Raw genomic sequence first — 20,327 nt, 5'->3', positions numbered from 1 at the left:
GGGGGGCATTTAGTCACGAGTTCATTCAGCAAATATGTATGTAGTTCTTAGTGCAAGCCAGTCACCATTCTCTATATTGGTGATATATAGTCATAAACAAGCCATTAAAAGCCCTTGTCCTAATTCCAATGAGGAATACATTTTACAAACAAAGAAAAATGATTTCAGGTAGTAAGTAGTCTTAAGAACAATAGACTAGGTGTGGTGGCTCACACCTGTAATCCCCGCACTTTGGGAGGCCAAGGCGGGCAGATCATGAGATCAGGAGTTCGAGACCAGGCTGAGCAACATGGAGAAACCCCATCTCTTTTAAAAATACAAAAATTAGCTGGGCCTGGTGGCATGCTCTTGTGATCCCAACTACTCAGAAGACTGAGGCAGGAGAATCACTTGATCCTGGGAGGCGGAGGTTGCAGTAAGCTGAGTTCGCACCAATGCACTCCAGCTTGGGTGACAGAGCAAGACTCCATCTCAAAAAAAAAAAAAAAAAGAGAGTTGGAGTGCTTTGGATAGGGTTAACTGGAAATAATTAACTGGTTAATTTCAGGGCCCAGTGATAAGACATCAGCCTCTATGAAGACACATGGGAGGACGGGTTCAGGCAGAAAGCAGCAAGCATCAAAGAGCATGTGTGACGGCTGGCAAGGAGGCCAGCACAGCTGGAGGGCAGGGCACAGGCTGGATTGTGGAATAAGACGTAAGGCTGAGAAATCTGCAGGACCACATGCATAGGGTTTCATGGGCCACGGTAAGAAGGTGGGATTTGTTTCTTGTTGCAATAGGGAACTATTGGGAAATTTCAATCAGAGGTAAATCACATGGTCCATACTTTAAAAATCCCTTTTGGATGCTACAAAAATAACTTCTGGAAGTTGGAACAAAAATGGTGGCAAGCATTTTACTTTTGAGTCTATTGTAATTACCCACAAAAGAGATCAGTATGACTGTAGCTAGGGTCTGTCATCAACTAGCTGAGTTACTAGCAAGTAATTTTACCTCTATCTATGCCTTTGTTTTCTCATCTGCAAAGTGAAAATAAAGGTATTTACCTCATAGGGTTGTTGTAGAGACTAAATAAACTAGAACATTAAAAAAAAGCATGAATCTGCCTCAAATATTTTAAATGCTCAATTCCGGATGTTTTTATTAGTATAATGAGTATAAATATACACAATGGCTTTAGTAGTCAGATTTATTGCAATTCTCAGTTTCTATGATTGTGTGTGCATATCAGGTATTTTACTTTTCCAACTCTGCTTTTCATTCTTTTCAATTTTTTTTTTTACTGTGTGAATCAGTATAGGTTAAGCTATGCTGTAGTCATGAACATGCCCCGCACTAAATCTCTGTGGCTTGACACAATAGAGGTTTCTTTACTACATCACAGCTTGATGAAGAGCTGAGAGTCCTCCTTCTTTCTTCTCACTCTGCATTTGAAAACTAAGGCTTTTGTCCTATGGGAGAAATTGTGTAGTAAACTGAAGATCTTACTCCAATGCTGAGTTGTTCCTTTATTGTTATCATTTCCTACAGATTTTTAAGAGTGTCTCAGAATGTTCTTTTTTATCTGTAAGGCTCATGTTATTTCATGATATTTCCAGCACATTGGAAAGCATCAAGGTATGCCAGGCACGGTGGCTCACGCCTGTAATCCCAGCACTTTGGGAGGTTGAGGCGGGCAGATCAACTGAGGTCAAGAGTTCAAGACATGGTGAAACCCCGTCTCTACTAAAAATAAAAAATTAGCTGGGTGTGGTGGCACATGCCTGTAGTCCCAGCTACTCAGGAGGCTGAGGCAGGAGAATCGCTTGAACCCGGGAGGCGGAGGTTGCAGTGAGCCGAGATTGTGCCACTGTACTCCAGCCTGGGAGAGAGCATGAGACTACAAAAAAAAAAAAGGAAGGAAGGAAGGAAGGAAAGAAAAAGAAAGAGAAAGAAAGAAAGAGGGAGGGAGAGAGGGAAGGAGGGAAGGAAAGAAGGAAGGAAGGAAGGAAGGAAGGAGGGAGGGAGGGAGGGAGGGAGGGAAGGAAGGAAGGAAGGAAGGAAGGAAGGAAGGAAGGAAGGAAGGAAGGAAGGAAGGAAGGAAGGAAAAAAGAATCAAGGTCTGGGAGCCTTTGTGAAGGAGGATATTCGGGACAGGAGCTGTGCGGGGTCTCAGGTGTCCGGAGCCTGCAGCCCACATTTTGCTCAGTCACCGTGTGACTCTAAATGTCATTTAACCTTACTGGGATTCTTCACTAAGGTTCTTAAGAAAAAATTATACAATAAAATAAAAAGTATTTTTATATTCTACAAAAATTCACACAATGCCAAAAGAATCATGTAAGTTAATCACGTTGTCCATCTCTTTGTCTAACCATGAAGGATCCCCATGGTACATTCTAGAGAGCTTTGTCTAATCCAGCTTGAAATGATCCCCTCAAAGTGACTTTTATCATTTGTTTTGAGAGGCAGTACCATTAATCTTTTCTGTTTCTCCCTCTCTCTTTTTGGCTCACTTCAATTCAATAGGCAGGGAGAAGAGAACATTGAACAACATTATAAAAATGTTAATTTCTAATGTCATAGACTAGCCCTTAATCACACTATTAGACATATGTTCTGAATTAATGATCCTGACCAGCAAGCGGGAAGACGAAGATTGACTTTGATGAATGCCTGCCGTTATTTTCCAAGATGGATGAAGTTGTTTTTCTTTCTGTCTAAATGTTTTCTCAGAAATGATATTCTATGTAGAAAGAAAGAGCATATAAAACACTTTCTTTTGTTGGCAGAATCTTCTTTTCTAAATCAGCATTTCAATGGTGTGTATTTTGTTCATACAGTGAGACATGTAACTGCAATTGCTGGTAATCTCTTAGCCTTATAACTTTGGTGGCCTCTTCTTGTAGATTTGTTTTTTAAGCCCCCAGTGCTTAACTACAAGCAATGAAATAAAGCATGTTTAGTATGTACAGAAATCTCATTATTCCAAACAGTCATTTCCTAAAGACGACTGCAGTGAAAAACAGATCTCCTTTTCTTTGTGATCCTTACCTACACAAATTCTTTCTCCATGGCGCACTTTGTCGAAGTCCTCCTCAACACCAAGCCTCTGAGCCTCTGCTCAAATGCCACAATTTGCATAAAACTGTTCCCACAACCCCCGGTTAGAAGTCATAGTTTCTTACTCTGGGCTTTTCTAGAATTTTATTAACTGCTCTCTTTGGCACTGATCTCATTCTGACTTTCATTACTCTTAGCTGTGTGTGGGGCCTCCTTCCTCTAAGTGTTATGAGCTCTTTTAGGGTAGCAAAAGTTCATTAAAGTTTATATCACTGACATATTACACCATGACCTTTCACAGCATACAGTTAAACCATTGAATGTAATATATGAAATTCACATCATTATATTTAATTATATAATTTGTGAATTATATTTTGAATTTATACATGAATTTGTAATTTTATACAATATAAATGTAATAGTTAATTTACATATAATTAAGTATATATATGTGTGTATACACATACACACACACACACACACAACTTTCAATTTTGCATCATCCCATGGACAGAGGCTGTGAGAAAGCTGTACAAGATCTGGTTTCATTAGGTTACAGTTAAATGACCAGTTGTGAGAATAGTTCCTTCAAAGTTCTCTAAAGAGTTTTTAACTGAATGCATGAGTAAGTGGCATCGAGACTTAAAAAGATGAGGCAGGACCATTACCATCATGGAAAACTGCTATCTACATTGCAGTGACAGCCAAGCACCGTGTTTGAAGGAGACAAAGGCATGGAAGTCAGCGTACACAGCCAGTCACTGGGGCTGGGTTGGGACAGACTCCAGGTGAACCCAGATTAGGTTTATGTAAATCACATGTGGGAAGGAAGAAGGGCACATGGGAAAGACACTAGGGGTTTCTAACCATATTGCAAACATCTTGAAATTAGAGCCATCATTGGTCTTTCTATGTACTTCTTTATAACCCCTACAGAATTTATTTTCACGTGGTTTATATCTAATTTGTATTTTGTCAGTTATTGTTGCAAAAACGTTATATAACCGGTTGCCAAAGCTTAGTGACATACAACGTACAGTCCTTATTCTCACGCTCACTTCTCTGTGCATCCACTGGGTAACTGTGCTTCCTGAGTTACATTCTGGGGCCGTGACTGGAGAGGTCATGACCTCCTGGGGCATGTTCCCAGGGTCATGTCAAGGAAGCTCTGGAAGGGCAGGTGGAAACATGCATGCCTCTTGAGGTCTACACTCGAACTGAACCATTATCATTTCTGCACACATTCCGTGGAGCTACACAAGTAGCAAGGCCAAGCCTCACATCAGGTGGGGCGGGGGGTTTACTCCACCCATAAACCCACTGCCACAAAGATTTGCTCATCTTTTACTCCTACAACTTCAAATATTGTACGAATAAAAGAAATGAGGACTAAAACTCTTCGTGTTGGCATACTGAGTTTGTCAGAATCTAAGGCTATGAGAATACATTACATCTAAACTTAGAAAAATGTAAAGGAAAACGATAACCACAATGACAACAACAGCTCAACAGAGCACTGTCTGTATACATCTATGAAACTTTCTAGCTCCATTCTGATATTGTCTGGAATTTTTTTTGGACTGTTCATAGCAATGGGAAGAGGCCAGATTCTCTTGGCCGTAGCTGTAGTTACCACCAGGAAGCTGTTGTGTTTACTGCTTTCCAGTTGTCAAGACTTTGATTGAAACAATTGCAAGATTACAGAGAGATCTCCAGTTTGAATTATGTTCAACAGCTCGCAATGATTAAGCCATACAATTGTGCAACTCACGTGTATGAATTCTCCTCAGTTTCTTACATTATAAAAATCATCATTTGAACTAAGCATGTACAAATTAGATATATGTTTAGGTCTTCTATAAAACATATATATTTTCTCTGTCTTTGAACCATTTCTCTGCATATAATACATACCTATTCTACATGAGGAAACTTTAGAGTCAGGATAGTGTGGTAATTCACTTATTAGCAAAATCCCTAGACTTGATCTGCTGGAATTATTTAAATTCAAGTCTAATACTTTTATGAAACAGTTCATAAAGGAGTCTATATGGACTGAAATCTCTGATTTAACAAATGAGGATGCAATATTGCTTCCCGCTTTTACTTTCTCTACCTCCTCCTCCTCCTTATTGTCTTTCTTTCTGTCACACATACGTTCCCTCCCCAAACTTACGTTCTTTTTATAAGACCTTCTAGAGTATGCAATTTTATTTTTTGTTTCTGTCTTTTTGTGACTCAATTGAGATAATTCTTCTCCAAGTTTATGATGCATTATCCTGTTTAGGATAATTAGAAAAGTGGAAACCTGAGGCTGGCAATCTAAATTGGAGGTAAAACACACCTAGAAATTTCTGCAGTGGAGAAACAGTGCAGATATTTGGACTTTACGTCTACCCTGATTAAGAGGGGAAGAGGCTCGCTGTGTTGAAATGACTGAGGGAAGTTCACTGGCAAGGAATTTTATAGACAGACCTAAGACAACCTACCCTTATGCGGTCTGCTCTGCCAAATGGGTTAAATAGTAGTTTTGCAAACTTTTTTCTTTTGTTTGTTGAATACTCTAGCTACTTTAAAATTGGGGAAAAATTTAGGTCCATAAAAATACTTCGAGTAAAAACTCAGAAAGACACTGAACATTTGAAAAGAAGGCAACTACAGGGCTTAAACTGTGCCTCTCAATTTGCATGTTGTCTGCAACAAAGCAAAACACACTCATGGTTGTCTCCTTGAAACTTGGGGTAGGGAGATCCTGAAAAGGTTCCAGCACTCAACGTTGACACTGCATTGTGCTATAGTATTATTATGGTGTGGCAGTGTGTAAGATCACCTTCTGTGATCACTTACTGTGTACACTCTAAAACAAATACTTTCTTAGGAGGATTTATATGTGTATACATCTATATTGAATATATTATACACACACAGACACACACACACACACACACACACACACACACGTAATTTGAGTTTTCCCATACCTTGTTTAAATGCATGAGGTCATATGACAATAATATTTGCATAGACATAATGTAAACTCATGCAATTCCTCAGTCGTATTTTTTATATCCTGCTTACAGAGGACTTTGCCAACTCTCTAAGAGCTTTGAGACTGCTGCTGGGAGTTCCTGGAGGCGTCTCTCATCAGGTCCCAGTCCTCTTGCTTTCTTAGTCTTGGCTCTTTCGTGGAAGTCCTTGCATTGCATGGCTGCTGGGGATGTGTATAAAAACTCTGACTTCCTAGCCAAGGAGCTGGCCTCACAAATCCCCAGAGCCCCAGGCCCTGGAAGCACAGTGCATAACGCAGACCTCTACTGTGGAGAAATATCTATGTCACATGCAGGCAGCTGGAGGGTAGACACAGTTTGTCCCCATTTGCTTCTTGTCAAAGCAAAGTGCCTTCCTGGTTGTCAAAGCAAAATTGTGGAACTCCCTAAGCTCTGCTCACCAGATTTCATAGAGTTCTTTGTTTATCAGAAGTATCAGAATAGGTTTATATTTGGATCAATAATCCCATTTGGTGGAAGAAATAGAGATTTCAGAGATTTAAAATATTGACCCATTAAGAGATACTAAGTGTCTGCTTAGCTTTTGAATAACATGTCTGTGTTAGGGGGAAATGTGTTGTGAGTTCTGCCTCCACAGCAAAGAAGTCAGAATTTAAATCCCCAATCTCCTTTCCAGCTGGGACTCAAACATGCAACTTGTGCTTTATCCATCAGCCCTACCTGTGAGATGCTCTGATGGGAAGATAACCCCAGGAAGCAGGCTCCATGTGAACCTTCTTTTTTGCAGACACAGGGGCTGCAGAAACACATCTTTGGGGAGACAGGGTTGCAGCTCGAGATACTTGCAGGGAGGTGTTGGTGGTTCAGACAGCATGTTGACTGAATTGGTCTCTAGGCATTCGGCATTCAGGGGCAGCCAGCTGGGCAGGGTTTTATATTTATGATTCTGTGGCAGTCCAGCATCTTCATAATAAATACCTTTTGCCTTGGAACAGGCAGAGGGAATTCTTAGCTTCTATTCAAGAACCTGATCAACTAAGTTCTATTTTATCTGTTTTATGCTACCCATTTTTTTTTCCTGTTAAACCTTCCTATCAGAGCATTTGCAACATTTTGCAAAGTGCAGTTTAAAAACCTAGCCATAGATTCTAAAAAATGCCCTGATTTGTTCTTTATGTTGTTCGTTTCCTTTGTCTGCAATGAGATTTTCCAGATGACCACAGGTGACTTACCCGTGGCCTACAAGTTTTGTTCAGGATATCTTTTCATCAAAGTCTTTCCTGATTTGTGTGGTTTAAAATTGCAGTACACCCTTCTTCACAGCACACTTGCTCTCCTTAGCCTGTTTTGTATTTTCCCTGTATGATATGATTTGGCTATGTCCCCACCCAAATCTCATCCTGAATTGTAGCTCCCATGATTCCCATGTGTTGTGGGAGGGACCTGGTGGGAGATAATTGAATCATGGGGGCAATTTGCCCCATGCTGTTCTCGTGGTAGTGAATAAGTCTTACGAGGTCTGATGATTTCATAAGAAGTTTCCCCTTTCACTTGGCACTCCATTCTCTCTCGTCCACCACCATATAAGACGTGTCTTTTGCCTTCCACCGTGACTGTGAGGCCTTCCTAGTCAGATGGAATTGTGAGTCCATTAGTCCTCTTTTTCTTTGTAAATTACCTAGTCTTAGGTGTGCTTTTATCAGCAGCATGAAAACCGACTACTACAACATACCTCTTATCCCTTTCTAAATACTAAATTATTTAAATGTTATTATTGCCATTTCCTCCTAATTACAATGTAACGACAGGGAGGGCATGTTTTGTTTGTTTCTTCATTTTGGTATGTTTTCTTACGTGATTTATTCCAAGTGCCTAGAAGCATGTCTGAAACAGTATAAATCTTTAGTAAATGTTTGTTGAATGAATGCATATTTTTTAAAATAAAATCTTTATAATTGTGCTTTGTTCCTTCACTTTTGAAAGAACCTCCTGTCGGGAAAGAAAAAATTCAATTTCTGCAATGGCCAAAATTTGCAGCCCAGGATGTGTTTTTTCTTCCTGACTACATGGTTAGAGTCAAGACTTCAGGCAAGTCAAACCCCTGTTTGATCCTCAGTAGCTTCAGTTGCTATAATCTCTCCAGTACTCCACAGGGACCAAGACACAAAGATGGGGCATCTAGAGGGAAAATTTAACAATACTCCTCCCGTTTTCATATGTACATATATAATTTTTTGTTCTCTCCCTTTTTCTTCTTGTTTGTTGAGAGTCAATTGGTTAAAGCATTTTTTAACCTTTAAACTTCTCAATCTTTAAGCCAGACATTAGGAGAGAGACATTAGAGGCCAAAGTGGTGCAAGATGTTGATGGATTCAAAACAGAATTAAGAGTTGGGCTGCTAATGGAACTTCTAGGGAGTGAAAACACCAAATAAGAATTGGTAAATCTACTAGAAGCAACACATCCACCAGAAGTTGCACACAAATTGGCTGTTCAGAGCTTATACCATTAGTAATGATGCAATTATTGTGCTTATAGCCTTTCCGGTAGTTCATAAACAAAGTAACTCTTGCTGACATGGGATTTGACTGTGTAGTCTGGATTCTAGAGTCTGAGAGGAGAGGCCTGGGCTGCTGGAAGGAGGGAGAGTTTGAGAGATTTCTTTCCATTTTTGGACCCAAGGACGACACTGACAAATGTATTCAGATACAAAATGCTTCACCCTCATGCTGGCTGGACTCATGCTTCGATGACCCACCAAAGCTTACTCCAGTCCTGAATGTGCTCCATGCTCCTGCCAGTCCTCTAGGCCATGTATGCTTGACTCACCTGAGCAGGGATTTAGGAAGAAAGCAATTCATGTGTAGTATTGTACAGTGATTTATAGTTATTTGAAACTCAAGAAAATGAATTCATACTGTTTATAACTTTTCTTTAAAAGAACACACTAGTTAACAGACATCTCTAATTGAAACTCCAGCTTTAAAGACGACATAGGAATTGAACTTACTTTAGGCAGAGTATGGAGTGCCACGTTGGGATGACTGTAGTCCTCCAGGCCCTCTGCTTCATGAATCAGCACCCCTAAAATGCTGTTGCTTTTCAAAGTATCTTCTCTATGTTTTACTCATGACCTTCAGATTATTGAAAGCTCTAGGTTGCCGGGTCTCTTCCTACTTACCTCAGTGGCTTTCATAGGGATGTTAGCCTGGAGCCAAGTAAGAGAAAATTGTTGTTATTTATATATAGAGATTAATTGTGATTTTTATGTTTGCACATAAAAATATGCATATAAACTAGAATCTTGATTAGGCAAAATTTCATCCTAGTAACATCCTCAGATAATTCCTATTAGTCTGCTGTAAAATTGTAAATGATATAAAGTGGCCCTTAATAAATATTTCTTTCATTTTTTAAATAAGGACATGTTAAGCACCTGTTATATATTACACACAAATAAGACAATTACCGGCCGGGCGCGGTGGCTCATGCCTGTAATCCCAGCACTTTGGGAGGCCGAGGCGGGCAGATCATGAAGTCAGGAGATCAAGACCATTCTGACTAACACAGTGAAACCCTGTCTCTACTAAAATTACAAAAAAAAGTAGCCAGGTGTGGTGGCAGGCGACTGTAGTCCCAGCTACTCGGGAGGCTGAGGCAGGAGAATGGCGTAAATCCGAGAGGCAGAGCTTGCAGTGAGCCAAGATCACACCACTGCACTCCAGTCTGGGCGACAGAGTGAGACTCTGTCTCAAATAAAAAAAAAAAAAAAAGGCAATTACCAAAGGGAGTCCAGGCCTCACATCCTTCAGTCTAAAAGTGTATAACATTTCCATCTCTACCTATCTTGTTTTGGATACAGTATCACTTTCAGAATGATAATTCTAAGCTAATGAAATATTCTCAATCATAAATATCCAAAAAGTTTCACTAAATTACATTTTTTAAAGAAAAAAAATTGAGAAGGACAAGATTCAAAAATGGTTTCTAGTTAGATATACAGACTGGAAATCACAGGTTGCATACCAGCGTTATTTGGGTTAAATATAACCTTCACAAGGGTTTGTTCAGGCCCACACATTATCAGCCTTCACAGTGCTTTTATTTTTTTTTTCTCCCAAATCTTTCAGCTTGGAATGTATGACTTCTTTTTAAAAAACAAAATCAGAAGATATGGTAAATGTGGGGCTACTATTATGAGAGAAATCAATGGGAGACAGTCAGAATCAGCTCTCTTACACAGCCAACCTCTTGTTCACCCGAGTCTCTAACTTCCTCATTGTCTACCCAGAACTGAGAACAGAGGTCAGGCTAATCTTTGCCCTGGTGTTCTCATTTTCTCTTTGGTAGTTGTAAAAGAAAGTTACTATTTTAAAAAATTCATATATTAAAAATTTTGGTCTAAATTCTGACCGAACTTACTCAGTTGTGCCTTATCTGGTAAGAATTTAATTTTGCGACACTGCCTCTCAACATTGCCATTCATCAATATTTGACTATGTAAACATTTCGATGAAAATGTTGTTTATATGTGTACATATATGGGTGTGCATAGGTGTATAAATACAAATTTAAATATATAGAAAGAGTGAGAAAGAAAGACAGAGACAGAAAAAGAAAGAACAGAAAAATGAGATGACGAAACAAAGAAATGAAGAAAGCAAGCACAGGGAAAGGGGGAAGTGAGGGAGGGAAGAAGACAGGAAGGGAAGGAGATTATCTATATACATCTATTCTCCAAGATATTTTCAGCTCAGTTTCTGTGCCATCCCCTGTGTTACTTCAGGCTTGCCCTGCCCTGACTGGTGGAATATCTTGTTTTCCAGATGGAACACCATTTACCTGGTGGATTGGGCGGTCCAATGAAAGGCACCCTTACTGGGGAGGTTCTCCTCCTGGGGTCCAGCAGTGTGAGTGTGGCCTAGACGAGAGCTGCCTGGACATTCAGCACTTTTGCAATTGCGACGCTGACAAGGATGAATGGTAATGAGAATCTCCATCTTTCTGCAATTATAGAGAAAGCACATTAACTGATGTATAAAATTTCCCCAAGACAGAAGGACATGGATGAGAAGCTCAGTACAAACTGGAGTGCCCCGATGGTGACCTTTTTTTTTAACTTTGAAAATGGTCAGTTCTAGTATTTTCAGTATAACTGATGTTTGTCACATAGAAGCATGTGGTCATACCATCAGCTTCTTTTTGTTGTTGTCTTGCTCTGTCACCAGGCTAGAGTGCAGTGTCGTGATCTCAGCTCACGGCAACCTCCGCCTCCCAGGTTCAAGAGATTTTCCTGCCTCAGTCTCCTGAGTAGCTGGGAGTACAGGCACGCACCACCACGCCCAGCTCTTTTTTTTTTTTTCTTTTCTTGTATTTTTAGTTGAGACGGGGTTTCACCATGTTGGCCGGGATGGTCTCGATCTCTTGACCTCGTGATCCACCTGACTCAGCTTCCCAAAGTGCTGGGATTACAGGTGTGAGCCACTGCACCCGGCCTCCATCAGTTTCTTATATTCAGAGCTTCCCATTTCAAACAAGGAATGACATGTAATATTGAGCTTTGCAATTGAGTCAGGATATTAATGATATGTGGACTATAGGTTTTGTGGGGAGAGAGTGAGAGAGACAGGGATGTGGGGTTATATAGGCTGTTTCTTCACGCTCCCATTGATGTTTCAATCACCCACCTTCCCTTTTGCTACCAATGAACACATACAAAGGAAATGTATATTTATTGAGCATCTATTAAATTTCATATAATTGTCTTACTTTTGCTTCATAATGTTGAGTAGTATCTATTGCAGAGATGTTAAATAATTTTCCCAGTGTCAAACATGTCGGTCAAGTGATAGATACAGAATTAGAAATCAGCTGTTTCTGCAGCCAGGGTTTCTCTTAGTCTCCCACACCAACTTACTTCTGTAAAACGAATTTAGTTTGAAGCTTCCATGCCCATTACATTTACTCTTCTTTTATCCTCCAGGTGAGCTGCTAGTTTTTTACTGTATTGATTACGAAAATATGTACAGAACATTTCCAAATATACTTTTTCTTTGACTGAATTTAAAGCATTCTTTGGTTTTGGCTTAGCAATTTTGCTTACTTCGTCAAATGCTGCTCAATTTTAATTAAAAATTCTTATGTTAAGCTGGTCTCAATCCCCAAATTTCCCTTTAATATTTTTACTCACTCCTCAAACTGTTAACCACAAGGACTGCTTCACATAAAATATAAGGTTAAGCTAAAATCTCAGTTCAGCAAGGAAAGGACCAGGCATTTGTCTTCATTGGACCCCAGGAGATGGGAATTATCTCTTCAGAATACCCTAGGGCTGCTTAGGCACCAGGGCAGGTTACCTGAGTGCCTTCTCCTAAACTCAAGCTGACCGAAGTTACATGGTAATGAATCTTGCTCTTCATGTAGGTAAAATTAGATATAGGTAACCACAGGTAGAATGGGCTTCTGCATTCCTTGAGCCCCTACTTTATCCTCCAGTGAATTCCATCTCATTATTGCAGATGCCTACAACCAACTATGATTTGTATCCTGGGTGGAGGCCATGACTCTTTAAACATTATCCCTCTCAAGACCTACAGAAGACATTCAGTGGTAATTAGTTGAACACATTAATTTAGACCATCTTTAAAGAAGAGAATTATCGGCTGAAGATGAGACACTGATGAGTTTGAGGGAGAGGAGAAGATATAGAGCAGCAGAGAATATTTAAAACGGTTTGCCTTGTCAAGCAGATCGACGATATTTTTGATTTATAGAAGTTTATTTCATAGGAGGAGCATATGACATTTATAATAGACTGAAGAAGATAGATAGATATTAGGAGGATGCCTGAGCATGGATCTAGATTCTCTTCTGACTTTCTTCCTTCCTTCCCTATCTTCCTTCCTTCCTCCTTTCTCATCCTTCCTCTCCTTTCATCATCTCCATCTTCTTCCTTCCTTCTGCCTTCCTTCTTCCTTTTCTTTTTCCTTCCTCCTTCCTTCCAGCCTTACTTTTCTCTCACTTTTCTTTCTTTTCTTTTTCTTTCTTCTTTCTTTCAACGAGTTCCTTCTGTCAAGCACAAGCTGAGGCAGTGGTTATTGATCTCGCTCACTGCAACCTCTGCCTCCCAGGCTGAAGCACCCTCCCGTTTCAGGCCTCCTGAGTATGGTAGTTCTCTGGGATTGTAGGGGCACACCACCACTGCTAATTTTAGTGTCAGATGGGGTTTCTCCATGTTGGTCAGGTTGGTCTCAAGCTCCTGCCCTCATGATTCACCTGCCTCGACCTCCCAAAGTGCTGGGATTACAGGCGTGAGCCAATGCTCCTGGCAGACTGTGAGTCCTTTCTTAGTTGCCTTCTTGGTCTTTGCTCAGTGTTTCTTCTCCTTTATCCCTTTCTTTATAGGACATTTGCCTACTGAACACTGCCTCAGTGTCTCCACTTCCCCGGGATCAAATGAACCAGGCTTAGTTTACTGCACACTGAGGGACAGGGAGGAGCGTGACCTTATATCCCTTAATTGGGCTGAAGTGCTCTGTGTCTCCTTTCCTAAAGCTTTCCACTACTGTCTTCCACTCAGCTCCCAGCCTCTCCCTCCTTTGACCTGCTCACTGTTTCACTAACCTCTGAACCCCTTATCTGATGATTTCACTTCATCATCCAGAGTGAGCTCAGAGGGATTCTTCACAATGTCTTCTCTCACCTTGATGACTCCAGAAGTTGTTACATATTTCATGACCCTTTCCATTTCCTTTAGAGCCAGTGAAAATTTTCCATCCAGGGCCACTTTCTGTGGCAAGTGACCTCTCTTAGGTCATCAGAATTTATTATTAGATAAGGTCCTGTTCAACAATCTGCCTATCAAAGGTCAAGAGAAAAGGACTGAGTTTCCCCTCTTAAGGATGCCTGCCTCACTCCTGGATGTCCCTGAGTAGCATATTGACCATCTTGGGGCAAAGTCTAGGTGAGAACAGATCAGAAAGTTCCTTCTGTCATTCTCAAGAGGGAGTAGAGGCTGAGATTCTGATTCAACACTTCTGAGTTTCATTCATTGTCTTAGTGCAATTCATAGCCTGTGGTAAAGGGTTTTTATAAATAATTTATTATAGAAGCATCTGTATGTATTACTTTATCAAACATTTACTGATTTATCACTTACTTACTTAGTGCCTACTCTGTGCCAGACAGATAGACTGCTGTGCAGAGAAAGTCAAGGGCATTACGATCACTTCCCTTGAGGAACCCTCAGGACAGTGTAAAGAAAATGCTAGTTAGTTATTAGGTGGGTGAGAAAGTAATTGTGGTTTTTGCCATTCAAAAATAGTGGCAAGCCTGGGCACAGTGGCTCACGCCTGTAATCCTAGCACTTTGGGAGACTGAGGTGGGCAGATCACGAGGTCAGTAACTCAAGACCAACCTGGCCAACACGGTGAAACCCCATCTCTACTGAAAATACAAAAATTAGCTGGATGTGGTGGCGTGCACCTGTAGTTTCAGCTACTCAGGAGGCTGAGGCAGGAGAATAGCTTGAACCCAGCAGGAGGAGCTTGCACTGAGCTGAGATGGTGCCACTGCGTTCCAGCCTGGCAGCAGCGCGAAACTCTGTCTCAAAAAAAAAAAAAAAAGTAATGGCAAAAACCGCAATGAGTTTTGCACCAACCTAATAGTAATACATCAGTCTGAAAAATTTGGCAAGAGAAATAAGCACAGATGTACCTGAACTTGGGGTCGAAATGAGCTGGGAAATTTAGATTGTGAAGAGAAGCAGCAGTTAAGTTTTGAAGGAAGAGAAGAAGCTAAAGAAATAAACAAACTGGTGTACTACAGGCGGGGGTTGGGGGTGGGGGGAACGTCTGTGTGCAGGGGGGAAATGTAAAATAATGTACAAATCACCACTCTCAATATATTGGTGTGGTTGTTGCACAGTCGTCATGTGAGAAATGTACAGAAGATAAAGGGAGGGAGGAAGGTCAAATCCAGGTTATGAAGCTCCTGGTATGGATATAACAGTGAGCTAGCTTTGTCTGTACAAGGATTATAGGCATACGATAAGCATTCACACATGAGACCAGGCATATTTGTGAAAATGCATTTATTATTTATATATCAAACTCTATTGTTTACTGCAGAAGGGAAAAATACAAAAGCTGACACACTTGTGAAATAGTTAATCACGTTCAACATACTTGCGACTTCTTTCTTGACCAACATGTGGTCAGACTGACTTTCCACACATTTCAAATTTTGTTTTAGACCACTGTGCCTCGTTTACTCTCAGTGGTGTTCTGTGTGCCTCAGAGAAGCTTTGGATATTCTTGCCTTGTAAAATTCCCTCAAGTTTTTGCCTTTGTGAAATTAATCAGAAAACTGACTTGGCCTTGTATAGCACCCAGTGGATAGCAGTTTAATATGTTACAACTCCTAGATAACATTGCCACTTAAATGTTACCTATCATAGCCTGAATTGTTCTTAGTATGTTATATACTATATCTCATATTAACATCTCAATAACTCTTGAATTTGGTTTTATTATTTCTTTTCCCCAGAAAAAAGAAACTGAGGCTCAGAGATGATAAATGGTTTGGTTAAGGTCGCTTGCCTAAGGGGCAGAGCAGACATTTTAGCTGAATCTAAGGATGCACTTAGCGAGTATGGCAAATGAGCTGCTAACGTTGGGATTTTGAATAATGGCTAGCCAGTGAGGATGCTAGAGAGAATCCTCCTACGATCTCTCAGATCACATCACTGCAGCATGCATGCTTCTTTTTGCTAAGCCAGGGTGCTTAGGGAACCTGGGGCATCTTCTAAGCCTCTGGTGATCAATAATTTCTTGCTTTGTTTCATTATTTTTTGAGTAAGGGTCTCACTTTGTTGCCCAGGCTGGTCTTGATTGCTTGGGTTGAAGCAATCCTTCCGTCTCAGCCTCCCAAAGCATCGGGACTATAGGTGCATTCAACCATGGCCGTCTTGTTCTATTTTAACAAGCCGCTGTAACTGAATAACATACATTTCAATGAGACTCAAGTAAATGAAGATAATGAGTGCATGTTGTAGGGGTGAGTGAAAGCGACACAGCTCACAAGATGGAGGTGGGTGGGGAGAGAAGAAAAAGTCACTCAGTGAACCTCAAAAGCACATTTCCTTCTTCGAGTAAGAGGAAAGCTTTAACTACGCATCTGAATTAGCTGATTTCCTAGGGGTTTCTATCCCAACCAAATCACTAAATGGTAATGAAAAAGGAAGAAATGAAGGAACATGTAAAGAATAATAATTTTAGTAATTAATGACTGTTTACAAAGGAACTTCTCTTCAACGTCACCATTCAATCTCTAGGAATCCTCCCAACTAGATGGCTTCTGAACCAGCTACTTTAGAGTGCTGGCTTGTTGAGAGTAAGAAAGGAAACTCTGGTGACAGTTCTGGGTTGCAGACCCTGGAGACAGCTCAGGAGAGTGTCGGGCTGTGTGGGAGGTGGGAAAACAGTCATCCAGCAAGAGGGGTCAAAGGCCGGCGGAGCAGCATGTTGGAGAAGGCAGAGAGAATGTGCAATGTCCCTCATGGTGACGACCCGTGACCCAGATGAAGAGTCTTCTCATCCAAACAACCAGGTTGCACTAAAGTGAAGCTCTTTTACTTAGCAGTAGAACATTCTTTTATTTATTTTAGAAGAAAGTACAGAAGTTTTTATTTGATTTTTGGTAACTCGGTTCTTTGCCTCTTGCCCTTAGTGTACCCTTGTATAAAGTGATATGGCAAAAATAGGAAGAGAAAATGATGTAAGGTGTAAATTCCAGTCTTTTGATAATCCAAAAAAGAAAATCTTTTATTCTTTTCCTTAAAGAATAGAATATTTTTATGGGATTTTTTTTTTTTAGCATATAGAATGCTGGAACTTTAAGCTACTATTTAGCCTTTGGTTCTACTTTTCTGTTACAGAGAAATTATTTAATAAATGTTGCTAAATTCATGAATGAATGATAGGTGAATGATTTCTGTTAGACAGATTTTTACCAATGTATTTTTAGATAGGTCAGGCCATAGCCACGATAGGATTAGTTGACATTTACTTCCTTGTTAGCCATTACTCCTGTTTTACTATCTCACAAGAAATATTTACCAAATTTTAACCTACATGCCTTTTGCTACAGATTGATTTTCTTCTGGCTACCAAAAGTAGTTATTTGTCTTTCTATGCCTGGATTATTTCACTTAACATCATATATTCCAGGTTCATTCATGTTATTGAAAAGGACAGGGTTTTCTTAATTTGCCAAGCTTGAACAATAGTTCATTGGTTATATACACATTTTCCTTATTCATTTATTCACTGATGGATACTGAGATTGTTTCCATGTCAGGGGATAGATATGTTAAATAGCTTGATTTAGCCTTTCCACGATTTATACATATGTCAACACATCACATTATACCCTACAAATATATACACCTTTTGTTGTTCAATTAAACAATTAATTTTTTTAAAAGTAGCTACAAGTGAACATCCTGTTCCAAAAGTTATCTTTGTATACATTTGCCTTCAAAATAGGCTTTTGTTTTGGTGACTACATGTCTAATCCAGGCCCCAGGACATTGCCTTTCCCAAGGACCCTGCATTCCCTTCCCATGAGACGCAGAATGAGATGATGCTGGATACCTCCTAGTGGTGTCAAATTTTGCTGTTTCCTCACCTGGGTCATTATTTGATCTTTCAGAACTCTTTTGGTTTCCTCAAAACCTTCACCTCTGAGATTCCCAGGCTCCATGCAGTGAGGACGCCTTAGACCAGGTAGTAACTTGAGAAGGGGCTCCAATCTTGAATTCTGAGAGAAACAAAAATTTCACCTCAGGGCACACTAAGGTTCTATCGCTTATTTAGAAAGAATAATAAATTAGGCAATCTCTGTTGGTTGAATTTGATTATTCATGAATCTGTTTATGAGCTACTCTACTGCTTATTGAGTTTTGAAAGTGCCTGTTCTCTAGGCAGACAGGAATTAGAAAGGGTTTATGGGGGTTTTTACTCACTCAGTCCCTGAATTCCCACACGCATCTTGCAAACTAATCAGGGCCAGCCTCTTGTGTTGGAGAGGAGTATACTTGGCACGTGGTGGGTCCTCCACGCATTAACTGCTTAATGAAAGGATGCATGAATGAAGAGATGGGACATTTTCTCTCTCCTCATCCACTCTTCCTGGCCAAATATGCGCTCCACTTGCTAGTTATTTTCTGCTGTTTTAGTCATTGAATATACTCTTAAAGTATACATTCTGGAGTAACTTGATACTGGCTTGCTTATGCTAATGTTCCCATGACTGGGTTTCAATTTTTTTTTATTTTTTTTAAGACAGGGTCTCACTCTGTCGCCCAGGCTAGAGTGCAGTGATGTGATCTTGGTTCACTGCAACCTCAAACTCCTGACCTCAAGCAATCCTCACACATCGAACTCTCAAAGTTATGGGATGATAGGCGTGAACCATTATTCCCAGCCAGCCTACATTTTTTTTTTAGACAGAATGTTTTGTGATGTACCTCAATGGAAAGAATAAGAAGGCCTTGCCCAATTAAGAGATAAAGAAAAACATATGAAAATAGAAAAAAAAAGAACTTGCAATAAAAGGTTGAAAATTCAAAACCAAAATATCACATCATTATTTTGTAAAATTCTAAATGAGGTAAATACCCTAAATGAGGTAAATAAAATACTTTGCCTATGGTAGCATTAAAGGGGGGTTTTTTTTCCTTCTTTTTATTTAATGATACCACCATCCTATCCACCTTTTAGGGAAAAATATCTAATATGAACAGTTTATCATCCATGAGTTCTGGAAAACAAAACATAGCTATGAAATACTTTTTTTTAATCTTGTGGAAAACAAAACGTAGGTTGAGGTTTCTATTACATCAGTTATCTGTCAAGCTTTACAAATATATTATCACTAAATTGTCTGTAAAGTCTCATTATTCGAGCAATAGCAAAATTGTATCAGAAATAAAACTCAAAGTCATTATAGAGATTATGATTTTGCATTTACATGAAATTATCCTCTCCCTGAGGAGGTAGCTTTACCACAGGGATATTCAGAACTCAACAGTCAGAACACAGATACAGGGAGAGACATTCCTTACAACTTCTTCTTGATCAGAATTTGCTGGAACTCTTAGCCAAGTATGTCTGAAGGGGACAGCTCTGACAGAATGGGAAGTTGGTGATGCTGTTTTCTTGCTCCTTTCATTCTCTCTGTCTTTTTCATTTCTATTCTGCCTGGGGCTGCTTCTGTGGTCCATGGCAATGCTCTCTGTGAACTACAAATAAATCCCAATGTCTGCATTTTTTTTTTTTTTTAAAGTGTAGTGCCTTCATCAAGTGGCAGAAGGAGAAATAATTCCATCTCCTTTGCACATCTGTCTTATAGGTATTTTGTGAAAGTGTCATGAGCTAATTCATGTAATACACTTAGAATACACACAACTGTAGCTGTTTTTGCTGGTATCATTGTCATTTTCTAAATATAAAATGTAATGAATCTCTCAGTAATATTTTATTATGTAATGGAAAGAACAAATTGTGGATTTGTCACCTATTAACTAGAAAGCCTAAGTCATTTAGCCTCTCTAAGCTTCTGGTTTCTAATTTATTTTTTTAAAGTGGGGGAATATCTATCTCTGGGAAATACTGGCTGAGTTAGCAATAATTTGTGCACCTAGCAGATGTGCCATGGAGTCAGAGCTCAAAGATTTATCAACCATCTTTTTATTATTATTTTCTCCATTTTCATCCAATCTTAAATAAACTATAAAAGCCAACATTGATTTGTAGAAGTTAAACAGATGTCTAAGAAAAGTCTATATGCATGTATTGCAAATGAAAACCACAATGGGATACCATCTTATACCAGTCTGAATAGCTATTAAAAAGCCATGTTTACACTGTTGGTGGGAGTGTAAATTAGTTCAATCATTTTTGAAGACAGTGTGGTGATTCCTCAAAGATTTAGACAGACTATCATTTGACCCAGCAATTCCATTACTGGGCATATACCCAAAGGAATAGAAACCATTCTGTGATAAAGTTACATGCACATGTCTGTTCACTGCAGCACTATTGTCAATAGCAAAGGCATGGAATCAACCCAAGTGCCCATCGATGATAGACTGGATAAAGAAAATGTGGTACATATACACCATGGAATACTATGCAGTCATAAAAAGGAATAAGATCATGTGCTTTGCAGGGACATAGATGGAGCTGAAAGCCATTATTCTCAGTAAAT

At 39.7% G+C, this 20,327-nt stretch overlaps 1 protein-coding gene across 1 annotated transcript in view; it reads left to right on the top strand.

The window, feature by feature from the left end:
• CNTNAP5 (contactin associated protein family member 5) overlaps positions 1-20,327 on the top strand; it is an 832,800-nt gene that overhangs the window by 644,908 nt on the left and 167,565 nt on the right. The window contains exon 11 of the mRNA XM_031651151.1: positions 10,883-11,039. Coding sequence (XP_031507011.1) covers positions 10,883-11,039 — 157 coding nt within the window. The remainder of the gene's footprint in view (positions 1-10,882; positions 11,040-20,327) is intronic.

The sequence above is a fragment of the Papio anubis genome, chromosome 10 (assembly GCF_008728515.1).
Source record: "Papio anubis isolate 15944 chromosome 10, Panubis1.0, whole genome shotgun sequence".
NCBI classification, from domain to species: Eukaryota; Metazoa; Chordata; class Mammalia; order Primates; family Cercopithecidae; genus Papio; species Papio anubis.
This window is presented reverse-complemented; position numbering and strand designations above follow the sequence as displayed.